Here is a 22,670-nt window from a genome sequence, read left to right as displayed (position 1 = left end):
TAAATCATGCCATGGTATAATATGTCCCGTGTTGTTGTTCATCTGAGGTTCTATTTACCTAATTTTAAGACCTGCTAAGGAACAGATGATTGCTATTATCTCCTAATATGTAAAACCACAGAATTCAAAGAGGGTGCACTTTCTTTTTCCCATGACGCATGTAACGCCCCTCTTGGAGTCAATGGAAGCACCGCCTGGATGTGTTTTCAGCGGGTGTCCTTTCAGTTTGCTGCCTCTTTCTTTCCTCTTCTACCACCTGCATTCTTCCATTCTCTGGCCTGTTCTGACACCTCCCTAGCAACTGCTTGAGGACGCTCTTGCTTTCCTTCTTTTGAGAGCTGTGATTGGAAAAACGCAGCCCATAGTTTCAACCCAGAACGACCCATTCCTCTTTCTGCTCCGCACATCGCCCCATTTCTCTCTGGGTGCTTCTGAACCCTCTTTTCTCTCTCTCCTCACTCCCTTCGTGTGTTTAATTTCCATGCGTTCCCAGGAAAAGCTTCTCTTTGAAACTATCCGTGCTGAAGCCCAGGTTGGAAAACTGTGTTCTCTCCTGTATTAACGTTTTGTGGTTTGTATATATCTCGTGATTCACTGCATGCCTCCCCTATCTTTTTGCACTCTGGAGGGGTAAAAAGTCCTGCTTTTCTGCTTCAGGAACAAACAGTGGGATAGAGGAGAACGGGAAAAAAGAGGCAGCTCCTCCTTTTGCTGCCGATTATCCTCCTTTGGCTCATCAATACTTTCCCTGTTACATCTTGACAACAAAGGCGCACTCCTGCAGCTGAGTCCTGTGTTCAAAAATGTAACATGGAAGAAGCAATACAAGCTGCTACCTCTGCAAAGGACACAGAAGTGGCCCCATTTGTTGGACGTTACCTGTGCCCGCTGGTCACCTGTCCCGTGTGATTCTCACACATTCCTGGAAATGCCTCAAGGGCATTTGGAAGCATTGGAAATGTTTCCCTGGAAAAGACTCCTGGTCTGATCAGGCCTGTGCCTTGGAAGGGGGCAACAGCTGAAGATGCAGAAAATATCTACAGCAGAGCAGATTAGTGTTGAAACTTCCCGTTAAGAGATTGTGGGATTTCTTGCAGGTACTGTTTGTCCTCAGAAGTGTAGGAAAATGCCTCTCTGCCATCATTTTGCTAAGCGACTGGTATCCAGGTTTCAGTTCCAGGTTGGGCAGTGCTTGGACCTGCCATGTTACCATGGTAGCTGGTACCTGTAGCCAGTACTGGTATCCAAGGCAGCGAGGGCCTGGGCATCTGATGGTGGCACCTGCAAATTAGATGCTGTGTTGAAATCCTTAGGCCCCTGGGACGTCTCTCCAGTTCTGGGCACCACAATTTGAGCAGGATACTGACAAGCTGGAACGTGTGCAGAGGAGGGTGCCCAAAATGATCAGGGGACTGGAAACTCAGCCTTGTGCAGAATGGTTGAAAGAGCTGGGTATGTTTAGCCTGGAAAAGAGGAGACTGAGAAGTAATATGATAGCCATCTTTAAATATCTCAAGGGCTGTCATAGAGAAGAGGGAACAAGCTTGTTTTCTCCTGCTCTGGAGGGTAGGACTTGAACCAGTGGATTCTGAGATTCCAACTAAACATCAGGAAGAACTCCTCTCCTATTTTTTAAACCCAGTCTCCCACTTTGCATGCTGAAGGCTGGCATGTGTCATGTTTTGTCCATAGGCCTTGTCTGGCAGCTCCCTTTAGGTTCTCCTCCGATGTCTGAAACTCTCTTCCTCCACCTTGCTTGTCTGCTGCCTGTGTTGTCTGCCTCTTTTTCTGTTCCTCTCTCAATACTGGCATTGAGGGCTGCCGCTTTCCTTCTTTGGTGTCGGCAGTAGCTTGCGTTAGGCCCTGCGCTGATGCCTGTCGTGTAGAAGTAGCAAAGCAGTGTGCTGTCTCCAAACACCAGGACTGTTTATTGCAAGCCAAGGCCCTCTTCGCACATGACACTTTCCCCCCAACATGGGTATAGTCAAATGTTCACCTCGCCCGTTGCAAAAAGTTGCCGAAGTGTCTGTCCTGTCAGGCGCATGGGTTTAGAAGTTGCTGTGTCTGCTGCCGTTTCTGGACACACACACAATGGTGGCAAAAAGTAGGCTTTTGTACGCTTTTACAGCTTGTATGCTTATTTTTGCGTTATACAGACGACAACTTTGAATGGCTTTGGATCTGAAAATCCCCCACAGGCAGGTCCACTTGCTTCCTGATTTTTGTCTGCCAGGTGGAAGTTGTGCTGCCTGTGTGGGAGTGCTTGATCTGAAGCCACCCACTTGAGTGGGGAAAGCACTGAGAAAACCTGAGTGTTCAGTACAGAAAAGAGCTTGGAGATGTTTCACGGAGAACCTTTTCCAAGGAAACTTTTTAAGCACGTCTACCAAATTTCTCTCCAAACCGATGTTTACTTTTGTGCAATCAGACTTCCCCCTCTGTTGTTAAATTGAAGCCTGATAGCCAATGTGCCCAACTAAGGCCAGGTCCTCCCCTCTTGGGGAACTGAACTGAGTGCAGTGGTTTAAAATACAAATAAAAAGGAATGATCAGGGATGCCTGTATCTCAATGGGCAAACAAGCCCAGCGTTCATCTTTTATGATCATTTAGGCCTTATTCTGCAGTAACATTTTCCTTCCCTGAAGATGGGTCCCATTGAGGAACCTGTTAAAATAAAAGCACAGGAATGTGTACCATTTTTGTGTGTGTATGTACGGTAGGGAAAATCTCATCTTGTATTCAGCCCTGAATTCTTTAACTTTGGAGGGTTTCTGTGAGGCTACTCGTAGGAATTATTTCACCTTGCAGTCACCAGCAACACAGCTAGTTTTCTTTTGAGGACACACTAGAGCAAACTGTTGAGAGGAATCCTTTTGTCCTTGTGGGATTTAATGAGAATTGGGGGAAACCCTGGCAGTGTGGCCAAAATCAGGCCAGTTTGGGAGAACAGTTACACTTCTCGTGGTGTTTCCTGCTTGGCAGGGGCTTGGACTGGATGGCCCTTGTGGTCTCTTTCAACTCTATGATTCTATGATTCCCCTCACTTACTTGGTAGGAAGCAGATTTTTGAAAATGACCTTCCCTGGTCGTTCTGATTGCCATATTTCATAACTGTTTGGTTCAGAGCATGTGTGTATTTGGCCCATAACGCTTAGGTGTGTTCTGAAGCACCTTGAAGTCCTCCTCTAGTTTGGATGAAGAGGCGCTTCACCACTCACTAGATCTGATAGGCATCAAATGCTAAATCTTGCAGGAGGGAGATAATTTCACAGGCAGATCAAGAGCAATAGCAAAAAGCTTCAGAGATAGCATGGCCCTGGACATTTCAACAGGAGTTGTCCCTCCCTGCCCCTACTACCTTCTGGCTTACAGTGGTACCTTTACAGAGGAAAACTGAAAGGGGGCATACAGATAGGAAACCAACACCAGCACTGATGGTTTTTCGCTCTCTTGTCCACTTTCCTCCTTCCCCACCAGCTCTTTGCCCGAGGAGAAAAGCAAAACCAGCTCGTCCTTTGACGCCTGCCCCAAGCCGAGCGAGAAACAGGATGCCGAGCAAGCGGAAATCGACCCTGAGCAGAAGCGCAGCCGCGCCCGGGAGCGCCGGCGTGAAGGCCGCTCCAAAACATTCGACTGGGCCGAGTTCCGCCCCATCCAGCAAGCCCTGGCTCAGGAGAGAGCCAGCGTGGTGGGGGCTTCCAAAGGCAGCAGCGCCCCTTTCACCAAGGACCCCGGCTCCACGGAGACAGACCCCGGGGAGCTGGAGAGGGAGCGTGCGCGGCGGAGGGAGGAGAGGCGCAAGCGGTTTGAGAGCCTGGATGCCCCCGACGGGGGAGGCCCGGAAGACTTTTCCCGCATGGAGGTGGACAGGCTCCCCAGCCCTTCGGAGACCAAGCCGCAGAACGTCCACGTGGAGATCGAGCAGCGGTGGCACCAAGTGGAGACGACCCCTCTGCGCGAGGAGAAGCAGGTCCCCATAGCCCCTCTACACCTTGCCCACCCGGACGACAGCAGCGAGGCTCTCCACAAGCAGCACCTCACCACACTCCTGGAAAAGGAGGTAAAAGAGAGGGAGGGAGGCATGCGGCTGGTTGGGAATTGGGCTCCTCCAGGCAGGCTGGCTTAGGACTGGCGGGAGTTCCAAAGGCCTAGCAGCGAGCCCTGGAAGAAACAGGGGGATACGAGGTTAAAGCAGGGGGCTTCAGTTCTCTTGCTCACACTAATCTTTTTTCCGCCCTCCCTCCGTTTGCAATTTGCTTACTGTCAGATTTTAAATATGGAAGAGGCATGTTAAACTGGCTTACTTTTCCTATTTAACTCCCGATAGGGCAGGGCTAGGGAACTGGATCTGTTTCTGTCCTACCCTTTCACTGCCTACCTGTCAGATCACCTGGCAACCCATCCAGCAATGGGGCGTTCGTGAAGTCCCCACCGTGGTTGAGACTTCAAAGCGCCACACTGGATTTGCAAAGCGCGCTGGGCTGCGCTTTGGAGTGGCAACAGTCAGAGGGTCATTGGTGCTTCAAAGCACCAAGCAGGGCTCTGTCCAAGGAGCAGGGAGCTTGCAAATGGCTCTGCTCGGCACTTTGAAGGCCCTTTCAAGGACTGGCTTGCCACGTGCAGCCGAAACGATGGATCCCATGGAGCTTGAAGTCCAAGCTCCACTCTCTTCTGGGATTGGCCGTCCTACCATGTTCCCTCTGCAGTGACTGCTAAACTCTTTGGCCAGGGTACATTCAGGAGCCCCTGTGACATCATGTGTGGGGCTTGCATGTGGGAAACAGACTTGCAGGGCAAATTGGAACTCATGCTGGGTCACATTGTTGATTTTGCAAAGCATTCCTCTCATTGTTGTATTCCTTTTTGAGCATAATCTGGGAAGGAAGCATGCAATCAAAGGGGTGATGCTGAAATTTGGCCCATGGGCCAAAGGTTCCCCATAACCTGTGATAGGGCCATAATTACTGGTCCTCCTTAATTATCCGGAGATGGATCTAAATTGGTAAGCCTCCCCACTCTTGTGGGATATAAGAAACCATTCCCTCTCTTCCCTCTAAGCGTGTTGGCCTCCATGGCTTCATTTACTTGGAGAAGCTCAGCTCACCTTGGCACTTCTGCATCTTCAGCAAGTGAATTATGTTTAGTTTATCTGTCCTTGTAGCATCTGCTGTTAATGAGCCAGTCCTGGGGAAGGGGAAGGAAGATGCAAGCCAAGTCTCACCCACCATCTAAGCCCATGCCTTTGGGGAGAAACTGGAGATGGAATGGCTTCCTAGAGCACGATGGTTCCTGGAGCACCTCTTAGCTTAGTTCCTACCCCAAAGCTTGGTATAGAGGAGGAGAAGCTCCTGTTAGGAGGTTGCAGGAGAAATCCATCCAGTTCACCCACCCAGTTTGTATAGTTCAGCCAGTCATCTTGCCGGTTTGGAGCTGTGGATGTGTTTGAATGACGTCTTTGTGGTCTTCTCCCTTTCCCCTTGTGCTTGCAGCTGGAGCAGAGCCAGAAGGCAGCCTCTGAACTTCTGGAGCAGAACCGCGCTCTGCAGGACCAGCTGAAAGTAGCTTTAGGTCGCGAGCAGAGTGCCCGGGAAGGCTACGTTCTGCAGGTGGGAGAGCAAGGCCAACGTCCTACTTGGTTGCCACGGCTCGAATTTAATCTGTGGGGCTTCAGTCCAGGGTGCTTGTGGGGATGCACCTGGGTGGGAGACACAGTTTGCAAAACCTTCAGTCCTCCACGTCGTAGGGGTGAAAGAGAAGCTTTTTGTAGTACCCTCTTTTCTGCAGGTACTGCGCTAAAAAGCCTTGTTGCTAGGGAATTCTGAGAAGCCTGAAAATCATTCCAGTTTTGAAAGCAATGGTTAAAATCAGAAGAGTTTTGGAAAGTTTGGTCCACTATCTCCATTGATAACCATGTCTGGTTGTATCCAAACATAGACTAAAACCTGCCTCTTGATCTTAGGAAACTTCATGGAAAAATGGGTTGCAGTATCTTAAGAGGTGTCAAAACTGATAGCAAACAAGCCGTTTTCCAAAGTATATAGTTGATAATGTAGTTTGTTTCTAGGGCTGTGTGTGCCCCCCTCTCCTACTAACTGATCCAGGGCTGCAACCCAGGGAACCCCCAATCTGGATCTGATCCTGACTCCTTTTGGTCACTGGGGTTAATGTTTAATTAGGGTTTTTAAAGCCTATACGAGCAAGAAAGGAGACACAGTGTCTCTTCCTCCACCCTGCTGACCACACTGCCAAGAGCGGGAGGATTCAATCCTGCTGGGTCCTACTCTGCTACCATGTTCCCTAGCTGACAAAGCAGACCTCCTGCAGGGGAGTAAACATAGCGCCCAAGCTGGTGTGTGCAATTATCAGTTTGCATACATTTCAATTAACAATAATTTTAAAAAAATGAAGTATTAGTTGCTTGATTAAGTGAGGGTGCCTTTGGGTTTATTAAAATGTGTTTCAATTTAATGCCCACTCTTCAGAGTTGCAAGCCTAATGTTTTTATTTTGTAAGTAGCTTTGATAAAGAGCGACACCATGCTGCAGAGGCATCCTTCCCTTTCCGTAATGCGTTCAACGTTCTGGAACAGTTGGCCTTCTGTCCAAGACTACCCAAGTCTCCTGATGGAGAGAGATCACCTTTTGGAACAGAATCTCTTGCATACTGACAAGAGAGAGAGCAGATGCACCATGCTGCCCATTTGCTAGGTTATCTGTTGTGCCCTCAGCCTGGTACCCTGCACCTATGGCTCCTGGCTATTTTGCCATTTGTGTAGGTGACAGAGGTGGCATTGTAGTGTGGGGTGAACCTCCTTTCCCTGGGGGACACTGGGGGCAGATGAAGATCACGGTACATATTGCCTGGCTCAGAATAATGGGACTAATTCCATCAGGTCGCACCAGATAACCTAAACGCTTCCTCTCCTTTTAACCGGGCCCAATAGGAGTACCTTTGCTTGTAGGACTAAGAAGCTAACGGTGTGATCCTGTGTCTCTCTACTCGGATGTAAGTCCAATTAAGTTCAGTGGGACTTGCTCCTGGGTCAGCGTGCACAAGGTGGCGCTTTAAGGGACCTTGAAGAGTTGGTGAAAGACCGATAAAGCAGGCATGCTGGTCATCCCAGCGGGGAAGCATAGGACCCTTGTGAAAAGCAGATGGTTGCAGCTTCTGGGGAGCATTTTGCCAGACTCCTCCAAAACGGCAGAGCCCGGGTGAGCTCCTAATCCTTTGCCTCCCTCCCATCCCCGGTTCATAGCGCTGATGTTGCAGAATGTTCTGCCCAACAAGATACTGCATATCTATCTTCAGGACTCGATCCACGTGCATGTTGAACTGAGCCTCTCTTGGAGCTCTTGCAACGTAACCTTTCCTGTGTGTGTCCTGCCTTGAGCTCGATGGCAAGTGGAGCTTCTCCAGCCCATTCAGTGCTAACAGAAGTTGAGCATGACTGTTTTTCCTCTCTTTCCCCCCCCAAGACACCAGTTGTATCTTCTGCCTCCTTTGGGGCGAGGGTGGAGAGGGTCACTCTACTAATCTCTCTTGGGTGTGGATAATATTGCATGGGCTGTTTTTTTAAGGGGTTTGGTGTTTTGTCTTTTTGGTGTGGAAGCATGTAATCTGACTTATTGTACCTGAGTGTCACATCTATGGGCTGTCCCTGCCAGCGATTACGGTACAGCAAGACAGGCCAAATTATCAGGCTTAGCGCTGTGCTCCTCTTGCCTCTTTCTGTTTGTGTATTCTTCAAGCCACATGATTTCTGTCCGACTCTTGCATGATTCTCTGTGTGTTTATTCCCCCACCCCCTTGCATGCAACATGGCTTTGGTTTTGAATCTCTCCGAGGGTTTCCTTGTTCTGACTTTTATGTTCTCATCATACTCCTCCTTCCCTCTCCGCTTCTCTTGATTTAAAACAAAACACAGGTAGCAGACAGATCTAGAACTTCCGCATTTTAAACTTCATTCATATATCACACACACAAATATATTTCCACGAGCAGGAAAGCTATAAGACATTTGCGGCAGGGATCAGTTCGCAGCTGCCATCTCTTCGGGTGAGGGGAGAGCAATAGTGTCTTCTCAGTGGCCTTCATTCCTCCAGGACTTTATTTACCTGAAGCTCTGCATCTTTTGCTTGGCGAAAACATGCTCTAACTGTACACCTGCACACACAATCCAGCAGTTAGACTCACAGGTCAACCCACCCCAAAAAGTCAGGGTGGATAACACAAAAGTGAAAATAAAGTCCCAGCAAAACAAGATAAATATTGATTTAAACCCATCCTTTCCAAACTTAGCCTCAAGCCGCAAAAGATAGTTCCTAGCAGGTAGGTCTCCCAATGCTTCAAAGAGTTGCTTGCTTTATCTTAGTATATTCAGATTGCCCCCTCTCTCGCTCACAATTTTCACTCCTTTCCAAACCTTTTTTCTACTTGTCCTAAGTCATCATTTCTCCTGTGGTGTTCTCTTCTCCATCATTTTGTTTTGTTTTGTTTTAATTTGTTTTGTTCCTCTTAGGCTCATTTGTGTTAAAGCTGTTTCAATGTTTTATCATCCGTGTTGTCTGTTAAACTCGAAGAGGTGTTTCCTTGTTTCCCTGAGCAAAAGGGATTTTTTTAAAAAGCAGACAAAACTGAAACCATCCAAAATTGGAGCAGATGGGTAGTGATCAAACCTATGCAAGGAATTGTTCTGTGGCCCAACTTGACCAGAGGTGTGACACTCAGAACTGGGAACCGAGAGTGCTACTAATCTCCTATTTAATCAATTTTTTTAAAGACCGAGGTGGCCACACCCCCATCGGGGGCCTGGCAGAGGCTCCATAAAGTCAATCAAGACCTCCAGAGTGAGCTCGAAGCCCAGTGTCAGCGGCAGGAACTGATCAACCAGCAGATCCAGTCACTTAAGCGTAGCTATGGGGAGGCCAAGGATGTGATCCGGCACCACGAGGCAGAGATCCAGAGCCTACAAGCGAGGCTCAGCAATGCCGCCGCAGAGCTCTCCATCAAAGAGCAGACTCTGGCAAAGCTGAAGAGCGACCTGAAGGCCGAGCGGAAGAAAGCTCAGGAGCAGATGGAAGAGTGGCAGCACAGCGAGGAGGTGCTGAGCTCGCAGCTGAAAGCTAGCGAGCAGAAGCTCAAGAATGCGGAGGCGCTCCTGCTGGAGAAGACCCAGGAGCTGAGAGATCTGGAGACGCAGCAAGCTCTGCAGAGGGACTACCAGAAGGAAGTGCAGCGGCTCCAGGATCGGATCGCTGACCTCAGCCAGCAGCTGAGTGCCAGTGAGCAGTCCCAGATGCTGATGGAGGAGAAGCTGCAGAGGAATTACGAGGCTTTGCTGGAGAGCTGCGAGAGGGAGAAGCAGGTTCTCATCCAGAGCTTGAAGGAAGCGGAGGACAAAGCCAGCGAGTACGAGAACCAGCTTCAGAACAACGAGCAGCAGATGGAGGTCCTGCAGAAGGAGAAGCTGTCCGTCAAATTTGAAAGCAGCGAAATTGTCCACCAGCTGGAAGAGCAGCTCGAAATGAAAGAAGCCAGCATCCAAAAGCTCGCCGAACACATCAAGAGCCTCGAGGAGGAAAGGGATCAGATCAAATGCCAGTTTCAAGAGCTGATGAACCAGGTTGCCGAGTCGGATAACGAGGTCGCCAAGCTGCAAGCCAAGCTGCAGCTGGAGGAGAGCAACTACCATGCCCTGGAGCACTCCTACGAGGTGGTGTCAGGGCAGTTCCAGAACTTGCAGGCGGTGCTGAAGGAAAAGGAGGAGGAGCTAAGAGTGGTGAGGGAAGCCCACTTGAGAATTGTGGAAAACAAGGACCAGGAGCTTGCGGAACCTTTCTTAAAAATAGCTGCCGTAAGTAGCAGTCCAGAAAACGTGGAAGATCATCAGACGCAGGACGATGAGTTGAAAATATCAGCTGGCGAGAGCTTAGCGCCGTGTGTTACGACGGAAACAGGTGGTCAAGTTGTGGAGCCAGCACAACATTCACAGCTTCAAAGAAGACTTCCAGTCTCAGAGTGCATGCTCACTGAGGATCAGGGCCCCAATATCACTCACAGGCAGAAAAGTGAGCACCCAGCAGTGAACCCAGAAGAGTGTAGGTCTACCTCTAAGTCTACAGACCTTCAAGAGAGAGAGATTTGCCAGAAGGACTCTGCAAAATCGGACACAGAAACCCCGGGAGCCAAAAGGCAAAGGATACGTTTCTCCAACATCCAGTGCCAAAAATATATCCACCCTGATGGATCCGAGAAGATGTGGACCAGCAGCACTTCATCAGACACCAGCCAAGACAGGTCACTTTCGGAGGACAGCATGTCATCAGAACCAGCTCCAAGTTACCCAGGCACAGGCGATTCGGAGACTTACCTGTCTATCATCCACGCCCTGGAAACCAAACTTTACATCACAGAAGAAAAGCTCAAAGATGTGACCATGAAACTCGAAAGCCAGCAGGGCCACAATCAAGACACCCTCATCACGCTTCATCACCAGTGGGCCAGCACAGAAGCACAGCTGAGGGAGCAGCTTCAGGAGAGCTTGGCTCAAGTCAGCAGGCTGGTCTCACAGTTGGAGGGCGAGAAGCAAGAAAAACACAAGCTGCTCGAGAATCACATCCATGAGCTGGGAAGGTTCCATGGGAGAAACAACCAAGCCTTGGTGTGCTTAGAGCAATGCAGAGAGCAGCTAAGAACTTTGTCCATATGTGACATGGAGCAAGAGAGAGAGGTGCTTTTGGGTGTCTTGTCCAATACGGAAACTTCTTTATCGGATGCAGTCCTCGTGTTGCAACAAGCACTTTCTTCGCCTGGTCATCTGGCAGAAGAATCGCCTGCAGCCCAAGCGTTGCATGCAGAAGGCAGCAGCTTGGGGGAGGAGAAAGCTGCCCTCCAGCAGCAACAAGTGGGATTTTCTGAACAAGACCAGCTGCGGATGCTTTCTAGGAGAGTGGCTTTTGAAGCCAGCTTGATCAACCAGATAGCAGAGTCTCTGACAGATGCAACCTCCAAGATTTCCTTAGCCCTGAGAGAGATTCACGGTACGGTGGATGCAGTCTTGCTGGAGCCTTCAAATATTTCACATATTGCAGTGGCCTTGGCTGACGTTTTATCTAAAAAGCTAGTGTTGGAAGATGAGTTTTGGAGCCAGGTGGAGGAGCTAAGGAAGAATTTGAGTGCCAAGGAAGAAGATGGGAAGGGAAAGGTGGAGGCCCAGGGTTCAAACATTCCTCAGTGCCTCATTCATTCGGTGGCAGACAGCACGCTGATTAAAGCAGAGCTCAGTTTTGTGGCCCAGAAAATGAGAGAGTCCTTTCATCAGAGATTAAAGGCCATCGAAGAAGACCTCCACAACACCAGGACAGCCCTTCAGCAGCACAAGTGCATGCTGGAGGAAATCATTAAAGCATACCAGACTCCGGAATTTGACGGCGTTATGCATCAGATTTCCAAAGCCCTTGAAATCCAAGAGGGCACTTCAGCTTGGGATGCCAGCCTTCCTGGCTTCATGCCAGAAGCCCACGCTCTGCAGGATCTTGGCAGTCAAGCTCTAGCTGCCATTCAGGGCGATCTTGCTCAGCAGCTCAAAGACAGAGCAAATGTCCTGAAAGAAATATCTGCTGCTCTCCTGTCTCTGTCCCCTGACGATGCCCTGAAAGACTGCCGCAAGCTGTTAAGGATTTCTTCCAGTCCTCCCTACGATATGTGCCTGGGGGATCTTGAGCGCTACTCATCTCTGCTTGTTCAAGATGCGATTATCCAGGCCCAGGTCTGTTATGGGGCTTACAGGGCAAGGCTGGAGTACGCCAAGGAGGCAAGGCTGTACAAAGAGTCCCTGCACAATGCGGATGCTCTGTGTCAGGAACGCATCAGGGCAGTTGCCACCCTCCGGGAGGAATATGAAGAGCTGCTCCGAAAGCAGCAGGGCAAGTATGCCGAGATGATTGCTGTGCTTGAAAGGGAGAATTCGGAGCTCAAGGCCAAAGTGGAGCAGCTTGATAATCAGCGGAAACTCCTGGAAGAAGAAGAACATAAACAGAGCAAGAAAATACTGGAGCTTCAGGACACGTATGAAGAGGAGATCCGGAACGTGGTTGAGCAGCTTCACAAGACCGAGGATGCTCTGAAATCAGAACAGGCTGAAGGGCTACACCGACTAGATTCTCTTGCGCGGGATAAGCTGAACTTGGAGACTTTCCACCTTGAGCAAATCCAAACTCTAGAGGACAAGTTTCAAGTCAAGATGAAGGAACTGCAGGTCTTCCACAATGAAGAGCTGCTGGCCTTGCAGAAGCGCTACGAGCAAGAGCTGCAGTTCTTGCAAGCATCTCTGGAGCAGTACCAGAATCAGCACTCAGAAGCGCTGCCCACTGTGGCATTGGGTGCGGGAGAGGCATGGGCTGCTGATAACCCTGACGGTGGGGGGCAGGGCTCAGAGAGCGAGCTGGACGCCATGCATGGCTTGAGAGAGCGCATTCAAGAGCTGGAAGCCCAAATGAACATCATGAGAGATGAGCTGGAGAACAAGCACCTCGAAGGCAATGCGTCCACTCTGAGGGAGAAATACCAGAAGGACTTTGAGAATCTTAAGGTTTTTTCTTCTTCACTGCACTTTATTTCACTAAGTCATGTGTGTAAATCTCTCCCCACCCCTCCCCACCCATGGCAATGCAACCATCACCTTTTTGTTTAAAGGCAAATAGAATTCTATAACTTGATGGTCAGAGGATAGATAGAGCTAAAAAGAGGGACGGAAACCGGAAACACTTCCTTCTCATGACAGAGAAAAGGGGGTGGGATTCTGTCACAGGATGGGATGCATTTCAAACGAAATGCTTACAGTCCACATGACTGCTCCCTAAGAACACTAAATCAAAACTTTGCATTGCAACATAGGAACAAATTGTCCATCTTGGAAGCCCAATATGATGTCCTTGAGGTGATGTAGCCAGAGCCCTAGAGATGCATCTCATCTTCTGCAAACCTTCACAAGATCTTTAGATCTCAGATTTCCTATAACTGTCCTTCAAAACACAAACCTCTCCTCCTATCGAACTTCCATCCTTACAACCTAAAACCAATGGAATGGTAGTGTCAAAGCTCAGAAAAACAAAGAAAACAGGAACACAAGCACATAAAACAGGGTCTGGCCAGGGAAAGCCTGTGCAAAAAGATATGTCTTTAAAAGTCTTCCTTTTAATCACATTTTATACCCCACCTTTCCTAAAAAGAAGCTCAGAGTGTAAATGGGATTGCATCACCTTATCCTTGGAAGAGCCCTGCAGGCTAAGCTAGGCTGAGAGAACGGAGACTTGCTTCAGCTGAAATTCACAGCTGAGCCGTGATTCAAACTTGGGTCCCTCCAGTCTAAGGCCAACATTCTGCCCACAGACACCCTCCAGTATTTATTGCTGTAGCACATGGCCATATAAAGGGGCTAGTAAAGGTAAAGGTAAAGGGACCCCTGACCATTAGGTCCAGTCGTGACCGACTCTGGGGTTGCGAGCTCATCTCGCATTATTGGCCGAGGGAGCCGGCGTATAGCTTCCAGGTCATGTGGCCAGCATGACAAAGCCGCTTCTGGCAAACCAGAGCAGCACATGGAAACGCCGTTTACCTTCCCGCTGTAGCGGTTCCTATTTATCTACTTGCATTTTGATGTGCTTTCGAACTGCTAGGTTGGCAGGAACTGCTAGGTTGGCAGGACTAAAGGGGCTAATGGGAGGTAAATGGTATGTCACATCATGAAATGATGATAGTACTGCAAGAAGCAGTCAATGGTTCTAGGAGAACACACTGTTCCAGGCATGGCCTTCTTTTTTCTTTTGCCTTTCATAAACCTTTGTAACATTCCCACAAGAACATTCTCCACCCTTCAGCAACAGAGCCTTTTCACAGCTGTACAGGCCGACTGCACCTCCTGGCATGCTTGCACTAACGTAACAGAGGGTGCTTTTAAATGTCCCTTGCAGAACACTGATCTCCTCCTGGACTAACATTCTGCCATCCTAAAAAATGTTGCCTTGGCTGACAGATCTGCAGCAACCACTTCTGCAGCCCACAGCTGGTTCAAGGGGCAATTCTGTGCTTATCAAGGAACAGAGAGCAATGCAGCATAAATAAATCCCAGCCCACCTGCTAAGATTCTGGCCTCAGTGTAAAGAGCTAGGAACTGAAGCTGTACATGCCTCCACAGATGTGTTTCAGGCAACTTATAAAACCACAGCTTTGCAACATGTTGTTATTTACCATAGCCAGCTGCAGAAGTACCGTTTTTAAGCATTCATGCAGAAAAGACCCATCTTTCATTTTTAAAGAGCCCAGGTTTTGCCCTTTTGTAATAGCCAATAAAAATTCTGAAGATATTTAAATATTTTATTAAAGACTTAGGCTAGGATCCTTGAGGTACCTTAAGTATATTTTAAAGAGGAGAGTACACACACACACACACACACACACACACAGAGAGAGAGAGAGAGAGAGAGAGAGAGAGAGAGAGAGAGAGAGAGAGAGAGAGAGAGAGAGATGCTTTCCTCCTTCATACACACTTCTTAAGACTCAGCTGACACCCTGTGTTGTATTCTACATGGGTACAAAAAAAATTGCATGGAAAGAAGCTATTTCCTGGCAGCTACGAAGTAGGGTGCATGCTTCACATTTTACACCAGATCAAGAAGTTGAACAGTGCAGAAGTAGGACAGACAGCAAACCACAGCCAGTGCTTCCCAAGGACTAGGCTAGGTTGGTGCAGGTGAATATAGTACATCCAGGCCAATGATTTTGTGGTTAAAAGTGTGCATTTAAGCTTCATACTTCCATCAAACAACTCTGTGCAGCAATACAATGACGCTGGGCTGTGCTGTCTCTTCCTTGTCTTATCTAAATGGCATCCCAAGTTAAGCATAGATCAGGAACAAGGAACCTGCATTCCTCCAGATGTTGTTGAGTGGGTGATAGGAACAAGCATTCAGCAACACCAGGAGATCTGCAGGTTCCCCCTCCCAAGTCCAGATGGAGTACCAATGACAAGGGCTGCTTTCTAAGGCTTTTCGGAAGTCTCCATTTAAGTGGGTTTTGAACTAACACTCTTCCTAGTCAATCAGATTTCACATAGTTTTTCTATTGGGTTAAGATTGAAGAGGCATTAGAGCTCCAGTCTAGACCTTCCATGCATGCTTGTCCATCAGCTCCATGGCTTTTTCCTCCTCTCTTTGTTTGCTTGCCTGCCTACCCATTCAACCTAACACGATCCCTGTAGGTTCTGAGGCCGGATCACTGAGAAACACGAATTCAGTTCCCCTGCCCCATCTTTTCCCAGGCAACTTGCGAACGAGGGTTTGCAGCTATGGAAGAGACCCATCAGAAGAAGATAGAGGACTTGCAGAGGCAGCACCAGCGAGAACTGGAGAAGCTAAGGGAGGAGAAAGACCGCTTGCTTGCTGAGGAGACGGCAGCCACCATCTCAGGTAAGAGGAAAGAGAAGACCATAAGCGGTCATCAGTAGCAACATCAGAAGGTGGTTTTGTTCCTGAGGTGAGATCAGAAGATGACGGGAGTGTTTCTTAGAGGAAGACAGCTTATCTGCAGCCCTTGCCTCTTTTCCTACACAGCCATAGAAGCCATGAAGAACGCCCACCGGGAAGAGCTGGAGCGGGAGCTGGAAAAGACTCACCGCTCGCAGATCAGCAGCATCAACTCGGACATTGAAGCGCTCCAGAGGCAATACTTGTAGGTGCTCCTCTGTATTTTCTAGATTTGTTGAAGTAGGAAATGTGGAGCAGCTATTGGCACCTGGGTGGTGTTGGGTGGAACAATGTGTCATTCTACACCACCCACACTAAACAGCCCTGCTGGATCAGGCCAGAGACCCATCTAGTTCAGCATCCTGTTCCCACACTGGCTAACCCTAATGGGGATCCCATCCATAGACAGCACAAATGTTCAGTCTTGTTAGTGCAATCAAACTGCATGCTCAAGTTTGCTTTCCTGGGAAAGCAAAACTGAACACGTGGGATGCACTTGAATGCCCATCTTGTGCTATGCCTCCTTCTCCTCCTCAGTGCATCCTAGTCTCTGATAGTTGATTTGATCTGTTTTGGGGGTGGCAGTTGGCCTTGCAATCTTTATTTTTTGTTTTACCCCCATCCCCCCTATGCCCAATCAGGGAGGAGCTGCAGTCTGTCCAGCGTGAACTTGAAGTTCTCTCCGAGCAGTATTCTCAGAAGTGTTTGGAAAACGCTCACTTGGCCCAGGCCCTGGAAGCAGAGAGGCAGGCCCTCCGTCAGTGCCAGCGGGAGAACCAGGAGCTCAATGCACACAACCAGGTAAAGCAACACCTGTCCAGCCTCATTCAGCTGCCTAAAAGAAAAGGATCATTTGGGGGCTTTTATCAGAATGGCTTTCAGCCAGGATTTGACTAGCAGGGCAGGGGAGTCAGTTGGTCAAGATAAGCAGTTTCACCCTAATAGGAATGAAACATTACGGCAGGACCAGAATCATAGCGATTCTGCAGGGCAGGATTATGACCTTTAATGGCCCTAAGCACTGAAGATATTGTGGTGGAGCCCCCACATATGTTTTTAAAAATAAAAACAGCACTAAACAGTAAAATATATATATTTTAAAAACCATAGATTTATTGCAACACCTGGCAGATCTGATTTCTACACATTTTTTCGATCTAAGTTGGTAGGAGGCCCCCTGGTTTAGGTAAGGAAAATTAATTAAAAAGATGGCACCCCAGAAGGTATTGCTGACTTAACCAGGCTTGTAAACTGCCTTTTGCTTGGTGGTCTCTGAAACATGGGATCTTCTTTTTACGAAATCCACCACAGCTCCAATTGTCTTGAAATACCGGGCGGGGGTCTCCTCAATGGCATTTTGTTTCCTGGGAAAATAGGCAGGATGGAAACTGCTGTGTTAAAGATGACATTATGCAATATGCAAGCTCCATAGTTTTAGACGATGGTTGCATGTGCAGTTTTTGAAATCCTGTGGTTTGGTTTTAAATCCTTTTGTGTGCTTATTTTCGTCACCAGGCCTTGTGACATAGCTTCTTTAACGAAGCGTTGATAAAATGTATGCTTTATAATAAAAATTTGTCACAATCACTTCAGAAGAATCAGGCTTTCACCACTAGGAATAGATTTTTTTTTAAAAAAAGTCATTATTTCAGGCTACTGGTATATTATGACCAGCATAGATATACATGGGTTACTAAAAATGTTTTAGAACTCTCTGAATTTAAGAAATGTCCATCTTTAGAGGGGGGAAACAAATGTGCTGGTTGGGCCGTTTGCAGAAGTACTGAGCTCAATCCCTTTGTCTGATCTGCAGAAGTACAGATACCAGCAAGGAAGGCCCAAAGAACCACAAATGCTGTTTTGTGCTGTTTGGTGAAAACTGAAGGCATTTATAACCTTGAGATTGCCATCCTAAAGCAAAATAGGCATGTTCAATTGCTAGGATTGGAGAGCGCTTTATTCATAACTGCTGCTCATAGCCATCTTGTGGTCTTCTTACAGGAGCTGAACAACCGCCTGGCTGCAGAGATCACACGGTTACGGACCCTGGTGACTGGGGAGGGTGGGTTCGAGATGGCTGGCTCACCTCTCACCCAAGGCAAGGATGCCTACGAGTTGGAGGTGAGTGTGCCCTGCCTTGATTCCAGATGTTGGAGTTCAAGGGGCATGTGAAATGGACTTTCCTTCTTGCTCAGCGGCTTAACCCCCGCCCCCTTTTCATTTGTACATGGTTGCCTAACCTAACAAGCATCTGCCTGGGTTTCTCTCCCCCTTTGCAGGTCTTGCTGCGAGTCAAGGAATCAGAAATACAGTACTTGAAGCAGGAGATCAGCTCCTTGAAGGATGAACTGCAAACAGCACTGAGGGTAATAGTTCGTGGGGAGGCCTGACTTTGTATCATACAAGCAGACAGCAAGTGCCTTTAAATGCATATGTATTCAGCTGACTCGTGTATATACATACTGCTTGTAATTATGATAATAGGTAGTTCGCAACATGATAAAACAATTCAGTAAAATTCCAACAAAAATGTATTTCTGCAGCATCCACAAAGCAGTGACACCAGTGCTGAAACATGCCTGAGCAGATAAAAAACAGGTCTTTAGTTCCTTCATGGAATTCAGAGCAGCGTACATTTGGTTTTCGGACCATCTCCCAACCAGACCTGCATAGCCTCAGGAAGACAACTGCATTTTGAGCCTTCAGTCTGTATAGCTGCTAATAGTTTCCAATGTAGAAGAGTCTGCATCAGTGGCAAATGCGAGCTGTACGTTGGTTCCCCCATGGGAGTGTGTGATCTCCCTCCCCTTGAAATACATACTGCCTTACTTTGAGTGGGTGGTTGTCAAGAGTAGTTCACAGATTTGAAAGATGCCATATACAACTATTTGGTCAAAACCAAATTGTTCTGTTTTTTAAGAATGGAGCCTGTCTCAGTGGGTTGCAGTGTGCTTTTTTTTTAACCAAAGCCCAAACCAGGAAAGATAAAGAGAGTACATATGGCACTGATTGCTACAATATGTGTTGTTGGGTTGAAATCTGTCTAGCCCTTTGGCAATATCTGCGCTGCTGCCGATCTCCAAGGCCGAAGGGGACTGAAATCATTTCCTCAGCTGAAATGCTGTTGTCTTTTCTAAAGGACAAGAAATATGCCAGTGATAAGTATAAGGACATTTACACGGAGCTCAGCATTGTGAAGGCCAAGGCGGACTGTGACATTAGCAGGTTGAAAGAGCAGCTCAAGGCGGCCACCGAAGCCCTTGGCGAGAAGTCCCCAGAGAACACCACTGTGTCTGGATACGGTCAGTCTTGTTAGCTGGTTTGGCTTTTTCATAGGTACTGCTGAGGATTCCGGATGAAAGCAACGCCAAGTTTCTGGCTTTCGTTTCGGGTATACTTAGTGGGCCATACCAGTTTAGGGAGCCAGCTCTGTAACTGGTGGCAAATGGGGGTCCCTTTGGAGACTGTGCTTTGGGGTAGGGGTGGCCCTTGCATGAGGTTAGGTGAAGCCATTGCCTCTGGCAGCAGGTCCACACCCTCCCTCCCTGTGCTCGCAGTTACGCTGCTGCTAGCCCCACTGTGGTTTTGCCTGCACCATCAACACAGTACCGTTGATCTCACCAGTCACGGTGATGGGGCTGGCGGCAACGTGGGCACAATGGCTGGACCAGGGAGGGAGGGGGGACCCAGATCTTCAAGGGGGGTGTTGGAGCATTTTGCCTACAGTGGCAAAATGTCTTGGGCCAGTGTTGTTGCTTTTGCCCGTTTGACAACCATTTGTTTTCCTTTTTCTGTGGCGAGGGAGGAAATGTTGCGATTGTAGTCCTTTCAACAGTACGGTAAACTGGCTCTTTTTCTCCTCTTCCACCTAGATATTATGAAATCCAAAAGCAACCCTGATTTCTTGAAGAAAGACAGGACCAGTGTTGGCCGGCAACTGAGAAATATCAGGTCAAAGGTGAGTTTATGGTGACTTCACCCAACTTTCCAAACGAGGTTATGCTACGCCGGATGCCATAACAAGTCTATGAATGATACGTCTGCTGTGTTCTGTCTGGGTTATTAGCATGCGCAGAGCTTTTTTCAGCTGGAACTCACTGGAACTCAGTTCCGGCACCTCTCAGGCGGGTGCCATTGCTGTTCTAAGAGAACAAGAGAGGTGTTCATGGTGAGTTCTGGCACCTTTTTTCTAGAAAAATAGCACTGAGCAAGTTTCCAGATTCTACTCCACCCCTGGGTCTCTGGTTTTGGGACTGTTGGTGGTTTCAGTTTTCCCATTTTTCAGTGCAGGGCATGAGAGCTTTACTAGGGCAGTCCAAGGTGCGGCGTTGAGGCCTTCTTGGGTGGCCCTCAACAACATTTGATGCCTCACACAAACCCTCACACTGCCTTTCCAAAGCCAGATAGGCAGGGCCCTGGGCTTTGGGAAGATGGCATGAAGGCTCTGACAGGATCCTAGAGTCCTCCTGCCTCCTTCCCAAAACCTAGTTTGAACTTTCCCAACTGTAGGAAGAGGGAGGGAGGGAGGGCTCCAGGACCCTGCCAGAGCCTTGTGGCTCCTTCCCAAAGCCAGGCACTTTGCTTAGCCGGCTCTGGGAAGGCAGCGCTAGTGTGCCGTGGTAGTGGTGAAATTTTCCCTCAACTCTCCCCCTCCCCACGCATACAAAGCAATGTGCGACCCACAGGTTCCATGTTGGAAGTACGGTTGCAGCCCCCTTGGTCTGAGAGTTTGGACCACCCTGGCTTAGAGGGCTATGCTTTCAGCTAGACCACAAGGGCAGTACTGTTGGCTGTTTAACAGGCTTGGCTTGTGCCAATGAACCACTCTCCTGCCCCATGTTTGGGCACCTGTGCTGGTGTGCAATTCCAGGATCAGTAGCCTAGTAAGAACTGGAAGGAGGGAAGGTTACACACAACTTTCCTCACCCTGAGACCAGGTTTCCCCGAGCTGGTATGGTAGGAAGCCTGCCCCAGCAAAAGACAAACACACACGCAAAGTTACACAAATGTTGTGATAATCGTGTAGTTCAGTCCTGGGTGTCATTTGTGATTTGCCAGTTTTGTGTGTCCGTGTGCACTTCGTTTCGAAGCATCCCAATTTTTCACTGTGGCGTAGCTCCTTATAACAAAGTGTTGTGCTTTTTATTTATAGTTTCCCTTTTGTGGCTGATTTTATGTACCGAGTTTAAAAAGCAAACTTTGGACCTTGCAGGCCACGAAGACCCTCAAGCTGCAGTTTGCTTCCCCCCCCCCCCCCGGCTAGGGTGGGAGGGAGTATGTTGGCACTTGGGAATTTCCGCAGCAATCAGGATTCATGTATTTCTCTTATTTCTGTTTTCTGTGTTGTTGTTTTTGTCTTTGCTTCCAACAACAGTCCGTTATTGAGCAGGTCTCATGGGATAACTGAAATGCACCAGATTCCAGGTTCCCTGTCACATAGGTAATCCAAACAGCACCTTCCAAAGAACACTGCCCCTCTTGAGGGGCAGCCCACAAATGCATGCCCGGCTCACATCTTCATGGCTAATGAGAATCTATCTCCCCTTGCCTTTGAATTACATAGAGGTTAAGTGGGAGGAGCAAGAGGCAGAAATTCAAAACTTAAGATCATGCCAGATTGAATGGCAGTTTCTGTGCCCCTTCCATCCTTTTGCTTCTCCCTGCCCTCACTGACATCCATCACTGGAAGGATTTCTGCACCTCCTAAGACGAACAATGGGGTAGTGCGTTGAAGGCATGGGACAAAAGAGTGTGCATGCTGGATGAAAATGCATGCTTTGGACTTAACTCTCCCAAATGGCAGTGTGTACAGGCAGAAGGGTACTTTTTGATTCACTAATTATGTCCTCTGGAACGGATGAATTTTTCCCAACCTGCTCCTAACGAAGGGCAGACAGATGTTATGTGAAAAGCCAGTTGCACTGTCCACAGATCAGGTTTCTGGCCTCTACCTTTCCCCCTTTTAAAATCCTTTTTACCCATTTCTTAAATATTCTGGTACTAAATCTGATCTACCCAACCCATACTCGTTTATTTTCCCAACCGTCTTAGTTGTTATATTAGGTGTCCCCCACAAAAAAAGATGACCCAATGGAAGAAAGCGGTTGATTTTCTGCAGATTGTCAGCAATAACTGAAAAAAATAGGTCACTACTGTATAAAAGGAGTAGTCACCTTCTCAAAACATGGTTTCATTCCTGAATGAGGTTTAATTTTCAGAAATTAAGTGTACTGCCCATCAAGATAAGTACCGCACCTGATGAAAGAAGATACCTACATTTTGACACAGAAAAAAGCAATGTTCTATATCATAGGCAGCTTGGTTTGGATGTACTGTAAGAATTTTCCTCTATAACCATCTGATTTGGAATATAGGGAGGCAATTTTAATCCACAGAACTGGATATTTTACTGCAAATAGAGCAGTTTAAATGTCTGACACTAGACTAACACTGCCTTTAGCTTTAGTCTACAGTGCCCCTAGAGCTCTCTTACACCTACCGCAGAATTGCATGGTGCTGCTTTTGTTGGGACTCTTTGTCACTTGAGTTTTTGTATTGGGGTAATGGTTCGCCTGTTTCAACACACACACATAATAAGAAACCCTTTCAAACAGAGCAAAGCACATTAGAGCAAAGGGTTCTGGGCTAGCCTTCTCCCTGTCAACCTTGAGTGCAGGGAATTTTTGTCATGGATAAGTATAAAAACAGATTCGATTCTGAAGTGACACAGTCCACCTGCAACTGCATCCCTTGATTCGGTTGCCTGTAAATCAGCTGCTGCTGCCATTCCTCTCCATCAACTTTCCCCCAGTTTGTAAAGTTTTGTAATTAGATTTGATGGGTGGGGAAAGGCTTGTTTAAAATGGCAGGAAATGGACATTGGCACAAGATGACCAGAAACTTTGCATGTCCTGGTCTCATTGATTTGTGGTTGGATCTCATTGTAAGAAATGTATGTTCCAGTGAAAAATAGCCAGTGTCTGACATGGAGATTCTTCTTTTAAAATAACTGCTAAAGAGGCAGAAGAGTGATTTCATAAGGTTTAAATTAGGGGTGGTGAACCTGCTGCGTTCCAGATGTTTTAGACTCCCAGTTCCCATCATCCCTGTCTGTTGGCCATTCTTCTGGGCTGCTGGGAGTTAAGAGT

General features: G+C 47.9%; 1 protein-coding gene across 7 annotated transcripts in view; it reads left to right on the top strand.

Moving 5' to 3' along the window:
• MPRIP (myosin phosphatase Rho interacting protein) overlaps nt 1–22,670 on the top strand; it is a 149,823-nt gene that overhangs the window by 121,315 nt on the left and 5,838 nt on the right. For 4 of the 7 annotated variants that reach the window (XM_035131554.2, XM_035131559.2, XM_035131551.2 and 1 more), the window contains exons 14-23: nt 3,479–4,061; nt 5,491–5,607; nt 8,781–12,590; nt 15,318–15,465; nt 15,610–15,727; nt 16,164–16,323; nt 17,524–17,643; nt 17,802–17,888; nt 18,662–18,824; nt 19,395–19,480. In XM_035131554.2, the coding sequence (XP_034987445.2) occupies nt 3,479–4,061; nt 5,491–5,607; nt 8,781–12,590; nt 15,318–15,465; nt 15,610–15,727; nt 16,164–16,323; nt 17,524–17,643; nt 17,802–17,888; nt 18,662–18,824; nt 19,395–19,480 (5,392 nt within the window). Of the gene's footprint in view, nt 1–3,478; nt 4,062–5,490; nt 5,608–8,780; nt 12,591–15,317; nt 15,466–15,609; nt 15,728–16,163; nt 16,324–17,523; nt 17,644–17,801; nt 17,889–18,661; nt 18,825–19,394; nt 19,481–20,896; nt 20,963–22,670 lie in introns of all 7 variants that reach the window. The other 3 variants (XM_060282455.1, XM_035131561.2, XM_035131560.2) reach the window with 3 other exon arrangements.

Source organism: Zootoca vivipara, chromosome 14 (genome assembly GCF_963506605.1).
Source record: "Zootoca vivipara chromosome 14, rZooViv1.1, whole genome shotgun sequence".
In the NCBI taxonomy this organism is placed as follows: domain Eukaryota; kingdom Metazoa; phylum Chordata; class Lepidosauria; order Squamata; family Lacertidae; genus Zootoca; species Zootoca vivipara.
The sequence above is the reverse complement of the archived record's forward strand: the minus strand, read 5'-3'. Positions and strand labels throughout refer to the sequence as shown.